The 19,572-nt window shown below is 35.8% G+C and overlaps 1 protein-coding gene across 1 annotated transcript; it reads right to left on the reverse strand.

Annotated features, from left to right (window-relative positions):
* Positions 1–5,463: 5,463 nt before the first annotated feature.
* LOC149542455 (transcription factor bHLH25-like) lies at positions 5,464–14,967 on the reverse strand. The gene is made up of 6 exons (XM_089795730.1): positions 14,911–14,967; positions 13,905–14,079; positions 13,507–13,817; positions 12,134–12,478; positions 11,971–12,034; positions 5,464–5,648 (listed from the first exon to the last, which is right to left on the reverse strand). The coding sequence occupies exons 1-6, from the start codon at positions 14,965–14,967 to the stop codon at positions 5,464–5,466; spliced, it is 1,137 nt and encodes a 378-aa protein (XP_089651856.1).
* Positions 14,968–19,572: the final 4,605 nt, after the last annotated feature.

A 19,572-nucleotide genomic window follows, 5' to 3' on the forward strand; every position in this document is an offset into this window, starting at 1 on the left:
AGGAGAAGACTTAGAAATCTCATTCTACAGAGTCCCAAATTGATTCCAACACTCATAATTTATTTGGGCCACCTCCTCCTAAAGGGGGTAAATCAAAGCCATAAAGACCAAAATGTTCCTATTGTAATAAGCCTAATCATGATGAGTCACATTGCTATGAGAAGAGGTTAGATAACTATGCCAAATAGGTTTCAGATTTGACAGCTCTCCTTCAGAAGAGCAACATTGATATTCCTTCTACTTCTCATAGACCTTCTTCATCATCATCATTTTAGTAAGATGGTAAAGATATGGGAAAGGGTCATGCACAATGTGCAACTACTATCCCTCATTCTTCTCATTGGTTACTGGATTCAGGTGCTTCACACCATATGACATCTTCTCATGATTTTTTCTCTTCTTTTGAGGCTTCTCCTACTCCACACATTTTGATGGGGAATAACACTATTATGACTGTATACAAAAAAGGTTCTATTGACTTTGATAATGGTACATTTCATGATGTACTTTGTGTTCCATCTTTATCCTCTAACCTTCTCTCTATTTATTAGATAACATTACAACAGGATAGGGAAGACAATTGAGTTTGCATAGGATTCAGTGCATATTAGAGATAGTGAGACAGGCAATATTATTGCTATTGCTAATCATGCTTCCTGCTTATATTCCCTCTCACATTTTGGTCCACCATCTCCACTATCAGAGACTCACTCTTTTTTTCATGAGATTCTATTAAGGTGAAGTCAGGTTGCTTGAACTTATGTGTTGTTCTTGAGACCAATGTTGTGACTTCTACACCTCCACCTCCTATTCAGATTCCATCTCTTGCACAAAATTACTCTTCAACATTACCTACTATTGCAACTCTAGTCATCAAGCCACCTTCTGTAGTTGTTGAGGATATATCAGAGGACACACATCTCTCAGATGATAGATTCAACACACCTGTTATTCCACCTCCATTGGAGATTTCATTTTAGGATTCTCATGCTTTCTTCTCTGAGCATCAACTAGGACTCCCAACTGCACCTTACATGCATGGGTTTTATCATCCTTTTCCACTGCCTTTGTTTCCTTCAGATTGAAGCCACGTTGGTATGTTCATTGACACAAGAGTTCTGCCATTTTTGGGGGGCTATGGAGTCTCGAGATTCTATCATGGAGGCTTTCATTGTACTTATGGTCTTGAGCGATTCTCTTGAGATGTTTCATCTATGCATTTTTTTCTATCTCTTTTTGGAGTAGATTTTTTCCCACTGAGTTTTCTCTATTTCTCCATTTCATAAAGATTTAATTATGATTGGGTACCTCATCAGGCCTTGTTGTTGGGACCCAAGTTTTCTTTCCTCATTGCATTGTAGTTTCCTTGCTCTTTCTGCATTGTTTGTAGCTGCATCGTTGCTCATCTTAAAGGGAGGTGTTAGAGAAAAAGGTTAATTAAATTACCTTTTCTCCCTTCTTAAGATTTCACTTTATTCACTTATGCATTCTTATTTAATAATTAATTAGTAATTATTAAATAACATTTACCTTTTAGGTTACCCTTTCAGATTTCGATCTCCTACTATAAGGATAGATCATTTATAATTATCTTACATCTTTTCTTTTTCTGAGAATACATTTGCATATTTTTTAGAGCAAACCCTTCCCTCCTCTTGTCCTTTTTTTCTCTGTGATAGGTTCTTACATGTAGGTATTCGAGGGCTTTGTGGATTTGTTTTGCATATTTCTCAAATCCTTCAAAGCTAGGTACTAACTTATTGTGGGTGTTAGCCCGACCGTGGTTTTTACCATAGTTTCAGGTTCTATGATATAATTCTTTGTGTTGTATTATGTTGATGTTTTTTTATTATGCTTTTATGTTTTATATTTTACTATTCAAAAGTAAGGGTTTAAGCATCAAAAGGGTTTTTGTGATTTGAGGGTTTCAAGGGTTCAAGTTTTGTGTTTTAGAAGCAATTGACTCACCCTGCTTCTCAATTGCTTACTTTTTATTTACAATAGAAAAATAGGGTTTGTTAGCCTAAGATTACAAATCTAGGCATCTTGGGCCTATATCACTCTTTTATGTTTGAAGGAGAATGATTGAGTTGCATCAAGATATTTGAAAACAAAGTGGATTTGGATGTCCTTAATCACGAGTTGAAAATTATTATGTAATTACAAATGAGGAATGAAGAAGCTAGGTTAATGCATGGTAAACAAATAGTTTTCAACATGTTGAGTAATATACTAGATATGTAGACTTTGACTATAGATTTGAAGAACATGGATAAATAGGAACATGTGGTGAAAATTTGGAAAAAATCCAAGGGATAAAAATGTGTAGGGTATCCTATCCTTGGACTATGTTAGAAATTTTTGACATGATCCAAGTCTTGATTTTTTTAGAGCTATAAGCATGGCTCTATAGGTCTTCTAATACTTGACTTGAACTTAGATCTGTTCCCTTGTAACTTGTCACATGCACATAGAAAGGGAGAACATGTTAGATTAATGGGGTTTTTCCTACATTGAACCCTAATTTAGGAAATAACCCTAAATTTGATATAAATTGAAATAAAAATTTAAGTGTGTTATTATGTACCAAGGATGAATCTAAAAATTGTGTGGTTATGCCTTCATACAACTTCTTTGTGTCGAAATCCCCATGAACATATTGATGTTAACTTTAGAAATAGTTGATCATGGATTCAATCATGAATGCTATAGATATGAAAATTACTCTATCTCACTGCATTCAAAGGATGCTTGAATATAACTTCCTCTTAGGATTCTCTTGAATTTAAATGCTTGATGTAGAATGTAGATATGATTGCTTTATTTATGTGTTCAAATGACAGGGGTTCCTTTCTTTTGTACATCTCCCTAGCATTCTGGGTTTGGAATATTGGAGTAAGATGACATGAGAAAAATTTTCCCACTCCCACAAGAGAGCTGTTAGTTGGTTTAAATTTGGGCCCAAATTCTTGGGACTAGGTTGCCTCAACCAATCTAGTTCTAGAGAATGTTTCCCTATGTGACCTAGTCTTGTGACCAAGTCACTACACACATCCTAGTCCTCCTAGTAATATCAAGGACAATAACCTACAATCCATAATTTAAAGAAGCTAAAATTTGAACTAGAATAAGGAAAATTAAGTATGCTTAGATATAAGGCTCAAAATGCTAAAGTTAGGCCTAGGTGAGTAAGAAATTATACATGGATACAATTTGTGACACTACGGTCTTAAAGGGAACCCTTAGAAGAAGTGGGATTGGTTATGTGGTGTGAGAGCGTAATGAAAAGGTGATACACACGAAAATAAAATATTTGGGATTGATCAATAATACTGATGTAAAATTTCATATGACATTACTAAACTTGAATAATGGGATAAGATTGATACCAAAAGAATTACATCTTGAATGATATTCTTTTATCTTTATTAATCCAATTAAAGGAATAACACACAAAACTAATACTTACCAAATGGTTAGAAATTATTTCAGAGGCAATCAATTTGTTTGAAGACTTTAAGATCACCCACATGTATCAAAAAATTAATGAGTTGGTCAGTTCTCTAGCCAACTCAACAATGCATTAAGTCATACATGATGATGAGGAGTGGAGGATGATACCATCATTGAATGCACTTTTGCTTCCAATATTTTCATTTATTAATGGTATGGAAGATGTGATTTGATAAGGTAATAAAGTTTAACTCTCTTGCTTGCATAGTATTGAGAAGAAAACATGTCTAAGTGTCTAGTGACCTATTTGTGACATAATAAATAGATAGAAATGGATGGTGTGCAAGCGTGCCATTTTTTCATTTCAAGAAGTGATGAGCTTTAAGATATTACTATGGAGACTTCACTATAATTGTGATAAAAAGAGACAAATGTCATTTCTGGACAAAGTGAGCAACAAAAAGTTCAAATGTAATTCAAGTATGGACCATGGGTTGATAATCAACGCCATAATAATTGTAGGAGAACATGTTTTAGAGGTGCATCATCGGTATAGAGTAAATACTAATGTAGCATCCATGTCTTTTTGCCACATTCCCTTCTACTAAAAAAGAAGGTTTTTGTGGAAAGGTGTATTTTGTTCTTGAAACAAATGGTACACTTGGTGCTAGAAGGTGGGGTTAGGTAATTATGCATATACTTGAATAAAGAAGTGTTGGGTGTAAATAAGTATTTACTTATTACACTTACTTAAGTTTACTTAGGTTAATGCATTATTTAATTATTTTGCATTATTTTATTATTATTTAATTAGGTGAGACACTTAGGAGTTTGTGTACTCTCATGAGTTACACAACTCTAATTATGCACATGGTGTCTACAACACACGAGTTCACATCATTTACTGAGTTGTCATGATGACAACACAATTATCCACACTCCTCATTTAGCACATGTTGTCTACACCACTAATTTGCGTGCTACACCATTGTAGGCTTATCCTCACATCATCACACTTAATTCTGTGCTTAATGGAGGATAACCCATATCTAGTGGGCATGTTGTATGACTTATCATGATGTTGATTTCTATGCATTCTAGAAGCTCTCCTAAGGCCTTTATATACAGGCACTCCTAGTGTACTCTCAAGTTGGCATATTGAATGAATATCATCATTCTGATCATACTCTATCTATTTTGGTCTACTGTGTGCTTGTGTTTGAGTTCCTTGGTCTTGGGTGAATTCTAGCCTAAGCCAAATTTTTACATGGTATTAGAGCTGAGGGAGATTCTCTACACACAGTCGTTCGAGACCGTTCATGCTTTAGCACCTCGACCTAAATTTAGAGCATTCGCAAAAATTGGGAGCATCTAGAGCCAGATCTGAGCTCACTGTTATGTCCAAAGTGTCGATTCGGTGAAGATTGACTATAAATTTGCCTATGCTGGGTGAAAGTTGATCGTGAGGAAATTTTTTTTGCAAATCAAAACCCAGAGGCCCCGATTTGCAGTTCGGGCATGGTCGTTTTATTGATTTGATTATTTGCATTTTTGGATCTATTAATTCTCTTTAATTTTTGAAATTATTGTGCCCTATTGGGCTAGTTGTAGAGAATGTTTTTGCAGAACTGGGCTGTCAGATCCCGGCTCTGCAATTTTGGTTATTTAATTCATTATCGCAGGGAAATTTTAATCATAGTGGGCTCTTTATTCACTTTTCAACCTTATTAAATTTTGCCACAACAAAGTCGTACTATGCATCATATTACATTAGGCCACGATCGAACATAACTGATAACCCTGTCCCACTAGACCAACAGCTTTTTACACCGACATACGTTAATTCACAAGCATCAACTCGGTGCACTTGGCTCTACACTTGCTGTTGCAATTTATTGTTTTTACAAACCCATATACTCTTCATCCCTATGAATGTGGGACAAAAATTAAGGAATCTGGCAATGCAATACAAAACTCGATGCCTACATTTTGCACATCTAGCAACGCCTTTCAGAGTTTTGGCATGCTCACAGTCTGGCCACAAAAAGTTAATTCTGGTAGAATATACTCTGAACCTCCAGCAAATTCTATGGCCATGTTTCCTATTCCTGTGACATGCGTCGTTCCCCTAGTGAGACATGTGGCGTTGTTTAAATCGCTAAAACCTGCAATCAGTGGCATCCAAATCAGCATACCTGCAAGCACAGTTAGCTACAAACTCATCAAACCATAGACTTCAGTCAGCAATCCACATGGATAGTCATACTCCACACAAGCTTGCATACATCATCAGGTGTACCAGTTCTGTACTATTCCATACATATTCGTACTGCTGACATAATGCTCACATCATCATAGGGGGCAAGGTGCGCTGACATCATCTTTTCACTAGCTTAAATTTGATGCCTGTTTGGACATCATTCCAGGGCCAAATTGAACTATTGCAATGGCCATATGATTGTCAAATTTAACCCCGTCATTCGCTGATGCAACCCCTCTTGAGATTGATTTTGATTTTTGCAGTTCAACTTCGGGAGGCCATAACTCGGACATCCAGACTCCAAATTAGGTGCAATTTTTTTTGAAATTGGATAAAATTTTCTTAATTTTTTAGTGGTGCAGCCTTTTTCTAGTTTTGGTGCATAGATTGTTCATAAATTGCATTTTTTGGCTACTATACCTGCATAATCTTACATTTTGCAACTTCAAACGCTCCGTACGAGCACATCTAGAGTTGAAAACAGGTTCTATTTTTTTTGAAAGTGCATTATTTTTTGTCTACTTTCTAGATCCTTAGTTAGATTGTAGGGTTGTGTAGATAAAAGTGTCACTTTCAGAAATAGGGCCTTTCTTTACTTTGTAATGCTTCAGAATTGTAGCACATTGTAAAGTTCTAGATTTGTAATTTAATAAGAGGTTGTAACAAGTAAAATTAGAAGTCCACAAAGGCCAAATTGGCAAGTGGCCCATTGTAATTGCACTATTGATAAAGTACCCAAAGCATCTATTTTGGGGGGGGTTTCTTGATTTAGTGAAAAGGGGGGGTGTTCTTGGTGTTGTGTTTTCTCTTTTCTGCACTTTTCTACATTATGGGAAACTTTAAGTTTCCTAAATTAACTCCTCATAACTATGCTACGTGGTCAATCAAAATGTGGTATCACTTAATGCATAATGGAGTTTCACAATATGTAGATGGTACTCTTCCTAAACTAGCAGGTGATAAAGTTTCAGATAGTGATATTTCAACTTGGGTAGCAATGGATAGGAAAGCCCTAGGTGATATATGTTTGGGGGTTGATGATAAGATCATGTATCAAATCAAGAAGTGTTCTACATCCAGGGAAGCTTGGGATACCCTCGGAAGCCTATATGATAAAGTGTCTGAAGAGGATGTTTTCAAAATTGAAGATGAGCTTGTTTCCTTAGATCCTAAGTCATATGACTCCATACAAGATTTCATCATCAAGGTGAATGAACTAAGGACAAAACTTACTGATTGTGGGAGTTCTATCAAAGATGACAGACTGATTTATCTCATACATAACAAGCTGCCATCAGAATATTCCACATTTGTATCTTCTTTTAACACCTCAAAGACTACCTTAGGGTATGCCTACAAGAAAGTCACTTTTGATGAATACTAAACTGTTGGATGATGAAGAAAATAAGTTGAAGTCAATGGGGATTCTCAAATCACCTCAGTCTAAAGCATTGGTGGCCAACAATGAGGGTTCTCAAAATTCAGCTAGACAATGTTCAAATAAAGGAAAGGGTAAGAAGGAATGGAAGAACAAATCTGAGGATGCAGAAAAGACAACACCACAATCCAATCAACAAGGCAAGTCCTCAAACTCCAACAAGAAGAGGGACAACAACAATAAGGAGAAGAAGAAGTGTGCTTATTGCAAGAAATTGGGTCATGAAGAGCATGAGTGTTATCTCAAAAAGATTGATGGTTCCATTGCCTAATGCTTATAAGGAGAAAGGGTCTTCTTCATATTCAAAAGGCAAAGGGCAAGCACTCATGGAAAATTCTAACTCTTCAAAGGAATGCATATTTGACTCAAGTGCCTCATATCACATGAGTTCTTCAAAGGAGGATTTCTCTTCATTGAAGCAGTCCAAGATACCACACATCTTCATGGGAAATGATAGCAAAATGTAAATTGAAGGAAAAGGAAACATGGAAATGGAAAATGGAGAGTTTCAAGATGTTCTCTATGTTCCAAATCTAAGTTCAAATCTCCTATCAATCTACCAAATCACTCACCTCAGAGATGGACAAAGAGTTGAGTTCCTTCCAGACTCAGTAAAGGTGCACAGTCTTAAAGATGATTCCTTGGTTGTAGTGGGGAAAGTGAATCATAACAAAAGGTTGTAGTCTTTCTCTCATTTTGTGCCCAAGTCTCCTTAAAATGCCTTGTTAACACAATCAAATTCAAAGATGCAATTATGGCATGAGTGGTATGGTCATCTTGACTTTTGCTACCTTCAGTAACTTTGCACATACATAATGGTCAAAGGTCTACCTCAAATCAACTTTTCTAAAGGTGAATGTTCAACAGATTCAGTGGATATGTATCCAGAGGGGAAGTTACAGAGAGGGAAGTCTTCAAGAGCATTAGGTGTTCTACAAATGGTTCACATAGTTTTAGCAGGTCCTTTTGCATTTAGCCAGGCTCACTACATATTGACTTTCATTGATGACTTTTCAAGGTTCACTTGGGTACACTGTCTTCATAACAATAATGAAGTGTTGGAAAGATTTCTAGACTTCAAGATTCATATAGAACAGAAATCTAGGAAATCCATCAAAGTAATCCGAATGGACAATGGAAGCATGTATGTGAACAAAAGACTTATGGACTTTTGTAGACTCAAGGGCATTGATCTTTAGATTCCAGCACCATTCAGTCCACATAAGATAGATGTTGCAAATTTGAGGAATTGAACTCTTAAGTCTATGGCAAGTTGCATGATTCATGCCAAGTCTCTCGATCCATCATTAGAAGTCGAAGCAATCTTAAGTGCCACTCACATTCTTAATTTTTCTCCTCATCTAGCCTTAGATGGAAAAACTCCTTTTGAGGCATGGTGCAACACAAAACCTATTGTGACACACTTTTGAGTCTTCAGTTGTCCCGCATGGGCAATGATATCTTCCAAGGGTTGCAAGGCACAATCATCTCAACCTTGTACTTTCATTGGTTATGAAGACAGTGTGAAGGCATACAGACTTCTAGATCCAAAGACACATCAGATATTTGTGGAGAAGGATGTCTACTTTGAGGAAAGCTCACCAAGCTTATCCTCTACTCCTCTCTGCACATCATACAATATGGAAATTGATAGTGACACCAGCAATAATGCTTCAATAGATTTAGACATGTGGAGTTCTATCAACAGTCACAGTGAGAGGTTACTCCATCAATTTAGTCCACATGCATACATCGCCACAGTGATAGGTCCAGAACAATAGGGTACATTTAGTCTTCTAGGTATAGGTTTAGTGACATATTTGGGGGACAATATTGATGATCAACCTCTTCTTCTTGATGCAGAAACACCTTCTTCAGTTGTCACGAGGGCTCCATCCGACTCTCTTGTTCATTCTCTACATGATCGATCATCACAGGTTAAAGTGATTGTGGATACTTATGATCAACAGTTGCATCAGGGTTCTTCATCAGTTACAGAGACATATAGTTCTTTGAGACAGGTTCTTCAGCTAGTTGAGCAGGTTTTAGAGACGTCACTTATCCATGGGATTCTTTCCACACATAGCGGAAGAGTCTCACTTGTACCCTTGGCCTTGTTTCTTCCTAAAGGGAGGAACACCATTATGTAGTCTTGGATCAGCTTCTTCATCAGAGTAGTCATTGTTCGACATTCTTCTTTTTGTGGGGGGGGGGGGGGGGAGCCTACCCTGTCTCTCTTCCTCTTCTCATCATTCTCTTATGTATATATTGGATGTATGTCATAATGGGGGGGTCTTCATTACTCCATCCATCTATGCATCCCTATTCATCTCTCTTTTTGGGGGAGGGTTTTTCCCACAAGGTTTTCCCTCTTTCTTTGCTTTATGAGAGATTGCATATCATTATGCACATGGGTACCTAACATGGTCGAGACCCATTATGCATTTCATCCTAGATTTCATAAGCTTAAGGGCATTCCCCTAAGTTGCACTTAAGGGGGGGGGGGGGAGGGGGTGTTGGTGTAAATAAGTATTTACTTATTACACTTACTTAAGTTTACTAGGTTAATGCATTATTTAATTATTTTGCATTATTTTATTATTTAATTAGGTGAGACACTTAGGAGGTTTTGTACTCTCATGAGTTATGCAACTCTAATTATGCACATGGTGTCTGCAACACATGAGTTTGCATCATTTGCTGAGTTGTCATGATGACAACACAGTTATCCGCACTCCTCATTTAGCACATGTTATCTACACCACTGATTTGCGTACTACACCATTGTAGGCTTATCCTCACATCATCACACTTAATTCCATCATTAATGGAGGATAACCCATATCTGGTGGACACGTGCTTGGTTGTATGACTTATCATGATGCTGACTTCTATGCATTCTAGAAGCTCTCCTGAGGCCTTTATATACAAGCACTCCTAGTGTACTCTCAAGTTGGCATATTGAATGAATATCGTCATTCTGATCATACTTTGTCTATTTTGGTCTACTGTGTGCTTGTGTTTGAGTTCCTTGGTCTTGGGTGAGTTCTGGCCTAAGCCAAATTCTTACAAGAAGGATGGATGCATCAAAAGAGTGGGGATGAAGGGATGAACAAGAGGAATTCAAGATAAAGATTCAGAGAACTAGATATTGAGAAGAATCAAATTAAAAGAGGATTGTGAAGGACTACTCAAAATGTGTGGTGATGGTTGAAGTGGAAGAGTAGGAAGTTCATCAAGCATCTAATGTGGTTCATGTCTTTTGAGTTGCTTATTGCATAATTTTATATTGTTTCACATAAAATTTATATGAAATTGGTAGTTTGGTATGTCTTGGTTGGATGTTATAATAGGTGGTAGTATATATGCCACATTATACAAATAGATTTTGGTTCAAAGGATGTCATGGATTCCATCCTTAATAGGGAAGTCAATTTGAAAATTCGGTTGAAACAACTTATTAATACAAATAGGTGCAACCCTTACACCGTGGTTTAATTATATAAAAAAATTACATTCAAAGGACATCATGGATTCCATCATTAATAAGGGAAGTCAATTTGAAAATTCAGTTGTAACAACTTATTAATACAAATCGGCGCAACCCTTACACTGTGGTTTAATTATATAAAACAAATTACATTCATTGACTCAAATATGATGAAGTTTTCTCATTTGATGATCAATAATTTTTTAATTAAAAAATATGATTTAGAAAATAAGACAATAACTAAAATGAAAAATAACCTTGACTTTTTAAAACATTAATAACACTATTCACAACCATCATCTAATAGAATAATACATAGAGCCAAAGTAAAAGAGGATTGTGTAAGGACCACTCAAAATGTGTGGTGAAGGTTGAAGTGGAACAATAGGAAGTTCATCAAGCATCTAATGTGGTTCATGTCTTTTGAGTTGCTTGTTACATAATTTTATATTGTTTCACATAAATTTTATATGAAATTGATAGTTTGTTATATCTTAGATGGGTGTTATAATAGGTGGTACTATATATGCCACATTATACAAATATATTTTAGTTCAAAAGATGTTATGGATTCCATCCTTAATAGGGGAAGTCAATTTGAAAATTCAGTTGTAACAACTTATTAATTGAAAGGATCTCATGGATTTGATTCTTAATAGGGGAAGTCAATTTGAAAATTCGGTTGTAACAACTTATTAATACAAATAGGTGCAATCCTTACACCGTGAGATATATATATATATATATATATATATATGGACTCGAATATGATTAAGTTTTCTCATTTAATGATCAATAATTTTTTAATTTAAAAATACGATTTAGAAAATAAGACAATAAGTAAAATGAAAAAATAACATTGACTTTTTAAACATTAATATTAAAAACCCACACACACATGCAATAAATATAAACATCTCATTAATTTATTCAATATCAACTAACGAAAGCTATAAAACATACAACCTATATCAACTAATAAAACTTAAGGATCACATTAATACTACTCCTTCCCCTCCTAGAACTAGCAACAACATATGACCTATGACTTCCAAATTAGTAGAATCTTTACAATTAGAAAATGGAGAATGGTTTATGAATTCATTAAACCTTATTTTGCACCTCTTGCTCTCTTTCATTCTAATGATAGATCAAACAATATGATTCAAAACTTATGATAGTACACAATCTAATCCAAATGCGGATCCCTCTACTTACAATGAATTGTAAATATTTGATCTCCATATTCTCGTTGTCATTAAAAATGTCACAATTCTCTATAAAGAGAAGAAGAAACTCTGGATGAGAAAGCACAAAACAATGATTAACGGTCCATGGAGGTTCTCAAGGTCTTGATAATCTCATCAACCGTCAAGTTCCAGCCCTGCTCCATCTACAGATCAACAAAATCACAATTTCCATGTCAGCGGGTTTCACAAGTATAACACGAATAAAAATCTCATCTTTGGCAGAGGGGAAAGAAGATGGCCACCTCAGCAGTCAACGAAAAGTCCAGTGCGGTCTCTGCAAATGTGAGGACATTGGCGCTGACCACAGATAGTTGAAGCTTCTCAAGCTCTGTAAATACTTTGATGAGTACCCCTTTCATTTTATGGCAGTGTATGCGGATCAACACCTGAGTGGCCAGGACTCGAACCTGGATCTCTGGTAGCCTTCTTGATGAACTGCCTTGCCCCATTTCAATCCTTGAGTCATTGGGAGATCCTGGAATTGATCTCACCTCTGGGCTCGGTATCTGTCCCTCTAGAAATCTTTGCCTTTCCTGCAGCTGCTTTACGTATTTAATGGCGTCCCCAAGAACAGAGGCCTTATCTGTCTATGAACACAAAGGGTAAGATAGTGGGCTTCAGTTTGGGATCCCTCTAAATATCTATTTGTAAGAGGTTTCACATCCATCTATAATATTTCTTAACAATGGTTAAAATTGATAAATAAGAGATATTTTTCATAGTAAGTCAAATTGTGATATTGTTATCAGGATTTAATTGTTTAGTTTTAGAATCAAATTCATTGACTCATGTTTCGTGAAAAATAAATGAGATTACAAATAAAATGGGTTTAACCATGGAGGAAACTCCATTGTTGAGTGTGCTCGAAGTACAGTAGTCTTGGGAGGTCAACTGAGTGACCTTCCGAGGCCTGTGCTTCACCCCTGTGAAAATCACCCAGATCTAATTAGTACTAAGTGTTTTATTCATTGTCATGGGAGATGGGTTTATGTAAAACCACTACTCCTAAAACATGTATCAATGAGTAAGGTAGTTTTTGAAAATGATTGTGTTTGCATCAATATTCTGGATCACACTCTGTGATCCATCATCAGGATAAGAAGAGAGCTGAAGGAGAAAATAATAAACAGATTGCAGACCAGGGAAGGAGCAAAGGGGATAGAAGCAAAAGGAAGTCCAATCTGTTTATTATTTTCTTCTTCAGCTCTCTTCTTATCCTGATGATGGATCATAAAGTGTGATCCAAAATGTTGATGCTAAAAAATCTTACACAGTCTTTTCTAAAAACTAAATTTTGCTAATTGATAGATTGTGGAAAACTTATGTCTTAAATGAATCATTGATTTTGACTCAATAACTACACAGTTGAACCTTGATAGCAATATCACAACAATTAAAATGCTAACTAAATCAGAAATTTAACCTGTAACCAAACTTAGGTAAGGATTTGTATCGAAATCGTGTACAATTGTTTATCAATTAGGTAGATACCAATCACATCAAATCTGTGAAATTTAGTCTTCTTAAATTTGTCTATTCTTACAACTAAGAAGCAATACGAACTCTTCATTAAGTGAAACCGTTTCTTTTCTTGTGGGTAATCTTGTAGTCTTACCTTCTTTATGCCAGGGACAATGGCAGACAATGCTAGGAATCGCTGTGTGAGCTTCTCCCTGCGCTTCCTTTCAGCAATAATGTGATGTTGAGAATGGGTAGAAGTCCTTTTTGTATTCTTCATTCTCAATATGCAATTTGTTTGCTCTTCATCCAACCTCAATTGGCTTTTCGGTAGAGCTGTTATTGGTTGATTCCATGACTCCAGAGGCTGAATTGAATTTGAAAATGTCACACCTTCCTGTTTGGATGTGTGTTTCCTTGATTCTGACCCTACCTCATGCATGTTTTCTTCTACAGGGTTATAGGCTTCTGTACATTTAATAATTAAATCTCAGAGAGTGAGTTCCACTGAGATGATCATAGTTTGTTTGAATGGAGAAGAAATTGTGACATTACCTTCAGGTGTTCCCCTCCAGTCCCAAAGCTCCCATGGCTTCATATTAACCATGGAATTGATTGAGGTACATTCTTGGTATCTCAATGACTGATCAAGCACTGTCACAGGAAACCCATGCTGTTTGGGAGGACTAGATGGGTACACCAGTTGCCTTATAAAAGAATATGCCAATTCCTGTTCTCTCACACACACAGATAAACTCACATTGTTAGAAATCTGCACTAGGCAGGTACATGGAAAATTGAAATACAATATCTATATAATAAGATATTAACACTTAGAAACCTTTGTTACAAATTGTGAGATTATAAATGAGGATCTTATTCTCAATTATTGAAGCTGAGGTTTAATCGGCAAAGATGTAAGCCTGCGATTGTAATGGTCCAGTTGGGGTTTGAATCTTGGTGGACAGAACAATGCACCTACTAATCAATGCACTATGGGATGAACCCAGAAAACACTTGATATTATAAATAAGTTTTGTAAACAATTTCAGAAATAATCTTTTTGAACAATATATAGTACATGTTCACTTGTAGATTTTGACTTCCTATTATTTATTTCACGGTAAATTGTTTGCTTTTTATATTTATCAGCAGCAAAAACTAGGGTGCTGACCCTCACAAGACCACTGGCGAGGGCATACAGATAGACACACTAAACACACTAAATGGTTTGTGGAAAAATGTAATGCCTCATAATTCATCCTTAACTTATAATTTTGATTGGATTATCCCGGCTATAAATTAGAAATGATAGTTTATGTTATGCATTAAGCATAAAAGGATCTGGTGTACTTAATGTGAATTGAAAGTTCCTAACTTGTAATTGTGGGGCGTATAGAAATTGCAACTATAGAATTCTGATATTGATGCGTGAGTTTCTGATTTAGACTGTGCATACTTTTTTGGTTCAGCATTTTGGATCATTTTTCTCTTCTTAATAATAAACGACTGAATGTGATCAAAATTAAAACATGGAAAAAGCTAATGTGAGTTTACATACCGAATCAGAATGCAAATCTTGCAAGCTTCCTGGATTGAACCCAGCCTGAGAATGCATTGCTTTAGTATTTTCTTCCACTACACTTCAAACTCCCAAAAAGCTCCAATACTCTACACCATAACATTCTAATCTGCTTTTTTTAAATTCTTGTCTTGTAAACAAGAGGAGGTTTTTAATGACAAGTCTGTTTACAAGGAAACCATAGATTGACTGACTCATGTTACTCAAAAGTTTCATTCAGGGAGTAGAAAGCCACCACGGTGCATCCCTTTTATTAGGACTGCACAACTGTATGTATCTAAGATATGGTTGTCTTGATCACCAACACATGATTAGCAGGTGTCTTTATTGATGAGGGGAATCAAGAGATGAATCTTTTCCTTGCCACTTTCTCCAAAAACAACCAGCATGGCCTAGTGTGTTTGTGCTCCAGCAAATGACATATAGAGATTGTTTGTTGCTTCGCTTCATATGTAACCAAATTCCAGCAAATTACAATTAGGCGACAATTCAATAAGACAAAATACACTTCGATATCCATTAATAGTAAGGAAAACTATGATTGGAGAGACTGGAATTGGATAAGTTAAGGGTGGAACTGGATAAGTTATTTGCTAACTCCAAGTCAGGGAAGAATGGTTGGTTATTACACTAAGCTTCTGTGATAGCTCTTGATAACGTCAACTGTCATTTGAGTCCATGACTACATATTTGTAAATGCAAGATAATGGCAATCACCACATGATGACTTAGTATTATCACGCTAGTGAATAATTTCTTAGTTCTTAATTTCTTTGTGCGGTTTCGTTCTTTGTATTTACACTTCTGTGCCTCCGAAAATATCAACATAGATAGCTGGCTGATCATTGTGTAGACTTGGTCAAGTATCCTTATTTATTATTTGTGTTTTTGACTAGAAGGGAGGATGGAAGAAGAGCTTTGTAATTCACAAGTGCATGAGGATATGATACAAAATAGAATTATTGTTATGGTGCATTTACGTAGATATAAGAGAAGTGAAAGTGGGTGCTATAGGAAATTGATGCTTTTATGTTTATTATCTTTTTGTTGGATTTAGAGTTATTAACTTTGGTACATCTAACAATTAAAGAAATGTAATATAAATGTATGAGATTTGATGTAGGAGCATTTTAGGTTACATTGTTATCGTTCTTGGTAGATATGTGCTCGGTTATCATTGTGAACCTATTCGGTGACTTCGTTGTTGATTGGCTTGGTGAAGTTGTTTCTGTCTTCGTTCACTGAATGGCTTGGGTTCTTCTTTCACTGAGTAAATTTCTGTCTAGTGTGCACCGAGTGCCTCAGTAACTATTTGTTGTTGTTGTTTGGTGATATCTTGTTCTTTATTCATCGAGTTGTCTATTTGGCTCTTATTTGAGAGCCACATGTGTATTTAATTCAAGGCTGTAATTTAATGTATTGGATCGATTATTGGGTCAATGCGTGCAGACTATTATTTGGTTGGCCTTCTCCATATAATAAACTAGAACCTTTTGTAAGTCATTTTGCCAAGTATAAATACAGAATCTTGGTCTAGGTTTAGCAACCAGTTCAATAGGGAACAAGAGTTGGGATTTAGAATATGAAAAAAAAAGAGGTAATAGATCTCACATGCTAGAGGACATTTGATGTGTATTTGATTATTTGTATTGGTCATAACCCAGAAGGCCTCACAAGTGGGCATGTATGAGTTGATGAATCAATGAAGGACTTTTGGATCTCTCTCCTTTATGGTGTTGTCTTTTTGTGATTTTCTTCTATTAGGTTAGCTCTGCAAGGTTGGTTGATTGTAAGGCATGCCTTTGGCCCTAGTTACCATCACTCCTTGTGTCATGTGGTATTAGAGGGTGGTTGTCCTTGTGGAGATTGGATAATGGAGAACCCTAAGTGGATTTGGTTATAGGGTGATAGATATGAGATATTTGGCCTATAACTTGCAGAGGATTATGATCTTATAGGAACCTGTTATCAAAATGGTTTGTAGTAGAGGAAATATTGATAATGCGATTATGGATATGTTGAACAAATTATAGCCAAACTTGATGCTGTGGAGACAACCCAAAGGAGAGGAGTACATCTTGATGATGTTAGCAAGGATGAGGAGCTCCTGGAGCACCAAATCCTAACCTTGAACTTGAGGTGGAATTTGATGAGGAAACATTATTAAGAGCTTTGTCTAGAACACATTCTAAGCCCGTTGTTGAGGTTACTAGCTATGATGGAAGCTCGGACACCAACACTTTGTTGGATTGGATTTCTGAGATGGAGAAATTCTTTGAGTTTGAGGGCACCCCTAATAATAGAAAGATATAGATGTTAGTCACCAAGTTAAAGGGCCATGCTTCATTTTGGTGGGAACATTTGCAAATTGCTAGAGAAAGGAAAGGGAAAGAAAAGATCAGGACATGGTTGAAGATGGTGAATAAATTGAGGAAGAAGTTCCTCCATGTTGATTACCAAATCAACTTATTGAGGAAGATGCAAAATTTGAGGCAAAAGGATATAAGTGTGAAAGAGTATACTGAGAAGTTCTACAAATTAGACATTAGATCTAGGCATATTAATGAGGAGGTAGAGAAAGTGGCCAAATATTTCAATAATTTGAGAAGTACAATTCAAGGTGAGATCAATTTTGTGAAATTGGATAGTGTGGAAGAAGCATATTAATATGCTTTGAAAGACGAGGAGATCTTGACAAAGAAACATGAACAAAGACAAAGAGGTAGAGGTGAAAGATTCCAAAGAGGTAGAGGTAGTTCTTATGGAGAAGATACCAGATTTGACAATATTATGCAAGATAAGGGCAAGATCGAGTAGAAAAGTGATGAGAAGGGTAAGACCGAGTGGAAGGGTGGTAGTTCTTACCAAGGAAGAGGTAGTTCTTACTGAGGTGGTTATGGAAGAGGAGGATTTCATGGAACTTGTTTCAAATGTGGTGAAGAGGACATATAGCCTTTGAATGTAAGAAAATTGAATGTAGTAGCATAAATGCTATAGTCCAAGGAGAATTTGCGAGTCCACCGAATGGACCTATAAAAGGAGAAAATTTGATAGTGAGGATAACTTTGTGTAATGAGAGAACTGATAAAGAATCTCTCCTATGGAGAAGTCTTTTCAAGGCTAGATGCAAAATTGCCAAAAAATATTGTAAGGTAATCATTGGCAGTGGTAGTTCAAAAAATTTGGAATCAAAAGAGCTTGTTAATAAGTTATAGTTGTAGAGGATGAGACACCCTAAACCCTATCAAGTTGCTTGGATCAAGGATGAGCATAAGTTATTGGTAAGTGAATAATGTCTTGTGAAATTGAAGATTAGGAATTACTATGATGAAGTTTTGTGTGGTATAATGCCTATAGATTGTTGCTATATACTTTTGGGTAGACCTTGACAGTATGATAGACAAGCATTGCATGATGATGGATTGAATCAATATTCTATTTGGGCAAATGGAAAGAGACAAGTCTTGTTACCTTTAATAGAGACACCTGATGAAAATCATTGTAAAACATTATGGGTTTGCATGGTAAATGGAAATTAGTCTGTGAAAGGTATGAGAAAGAAAAAGTTTGTTTTTGCTGTGATTCCTAGTACACTGAGTAATGCTAGTGTTGACGAAGTTCCAATAGAAGTTAAAAAGTTGCTCAACGAGTATCAAGAGATTGTTTAAGAGAATGTACCTAATGGTTCATCACCAGTAAGGAGTATAAGTCATTGTGTGGACCTAATTATTGGAGCTAGTTTGATGAACAAAGCATCGTATAGATTGACACCTACCGAGAACGAAGAACTTAATAGACAAGTGCTAGAATTTTTATAGAAAATTTTGATTAGAGAAAGTTTGATTTCATTTGTTGTACATGTTGTATTGGCACCTAAGAAGAATGGTGAGTGGAGAATGTGTACTAATTGTAAAGCTATTAACAAGATAATAGTGAAGTATAGGTTTCTTATATGGAGGATGGATGATATAATGGATTGTTTGAGTGGAGCAAGATATTTTACAAAGATTGACTTAAAAAGTGGTTATCATCCTATCAGAATTTGAGAATGTGATGAGTGGAAGACTTCTTTCAAGACAAAAGAAGGTTTGTTTTTAATGGTTGTTTATACCTTTTGATTTGACTAACACACCAAGTACTTTCATGAGGTTGATGAATGAAGTCTTGAAGAAATTCTTGGGCAAGTTTGTGATTATTTATTTGAATGATATTGAAATATTTAGTAAGACTAAGGAAGATCATTTTGAGCATATTAGGCAAGTTTTGCAAAGATTGAAAGAGGAGAAGTTGTTGATTAACTTGAAGAAGTGTTCATTCATGAAGGAGGAGATTTTGTATTTGGGATTTGTGATTTCATCTGAAGGTTTGAAGATGAACCTTGAGAAGGTTAAATCAATTCTTGAATGGTCTAGTCCTGAGAATGTGGGTGGGGTAAAATCATTTCATGGGCTAGAAAGTTTCTATAGAAATTTCATTAAGAATGTTAGTTTGGTTTGTAATTCTACGATTGAGACAATGAGAGGAGATAAAAAAGATTTCAAGTGGACACATGGAGGTGATAAGAGTTTTGAGATGTTGAAACAAAATGTTGTTAATAAGTAGGAGATGGATTCATGTTGAATCACTACTCATGAAACATGG

The sequence above is a fragment of the Cupressus sempervirens genome, chromosome 8 (assembly GCF_028749045.1).
Source record: "Cupressus sempervirens isolate cs-2001-9-10 chromosome 8, ASM2874904v1, whole genome shotgun sequence".
In the NCBI taxonomy this organism is placed as follows: Eukaryota; Viridiplantae; Streptophyta; class Pinopsida; order Cupressales; family Cupressaceae; genus Cupressus; species Cupressus sempervirens.

Bases quoted from the DNA above. Each gene is read 5' to 3' on its own strand.
- LOC149542455 (XM_089795730.1), bottom strand. From the start codon at position 14,967: ATGCATTCTCAGGCTGGGTTCAATCCAGGAAGCTTGCAAGATTTGCAT. The intron at 13,818-13,904 runs GTAATGTCACAA...TTAAATGTACAG, and splicing joins CTGGAGGGGAACACCTGAAG to AAGCCTATAACCCTGTAGAA. The intron at 12,035-12,133 runs GTGGCCATCTTC...GTTGATCTGTAG, and splicing joins ACTTTTCGTTGACTGCTGAG to ATGGAGCAGGGCTGGAACTT.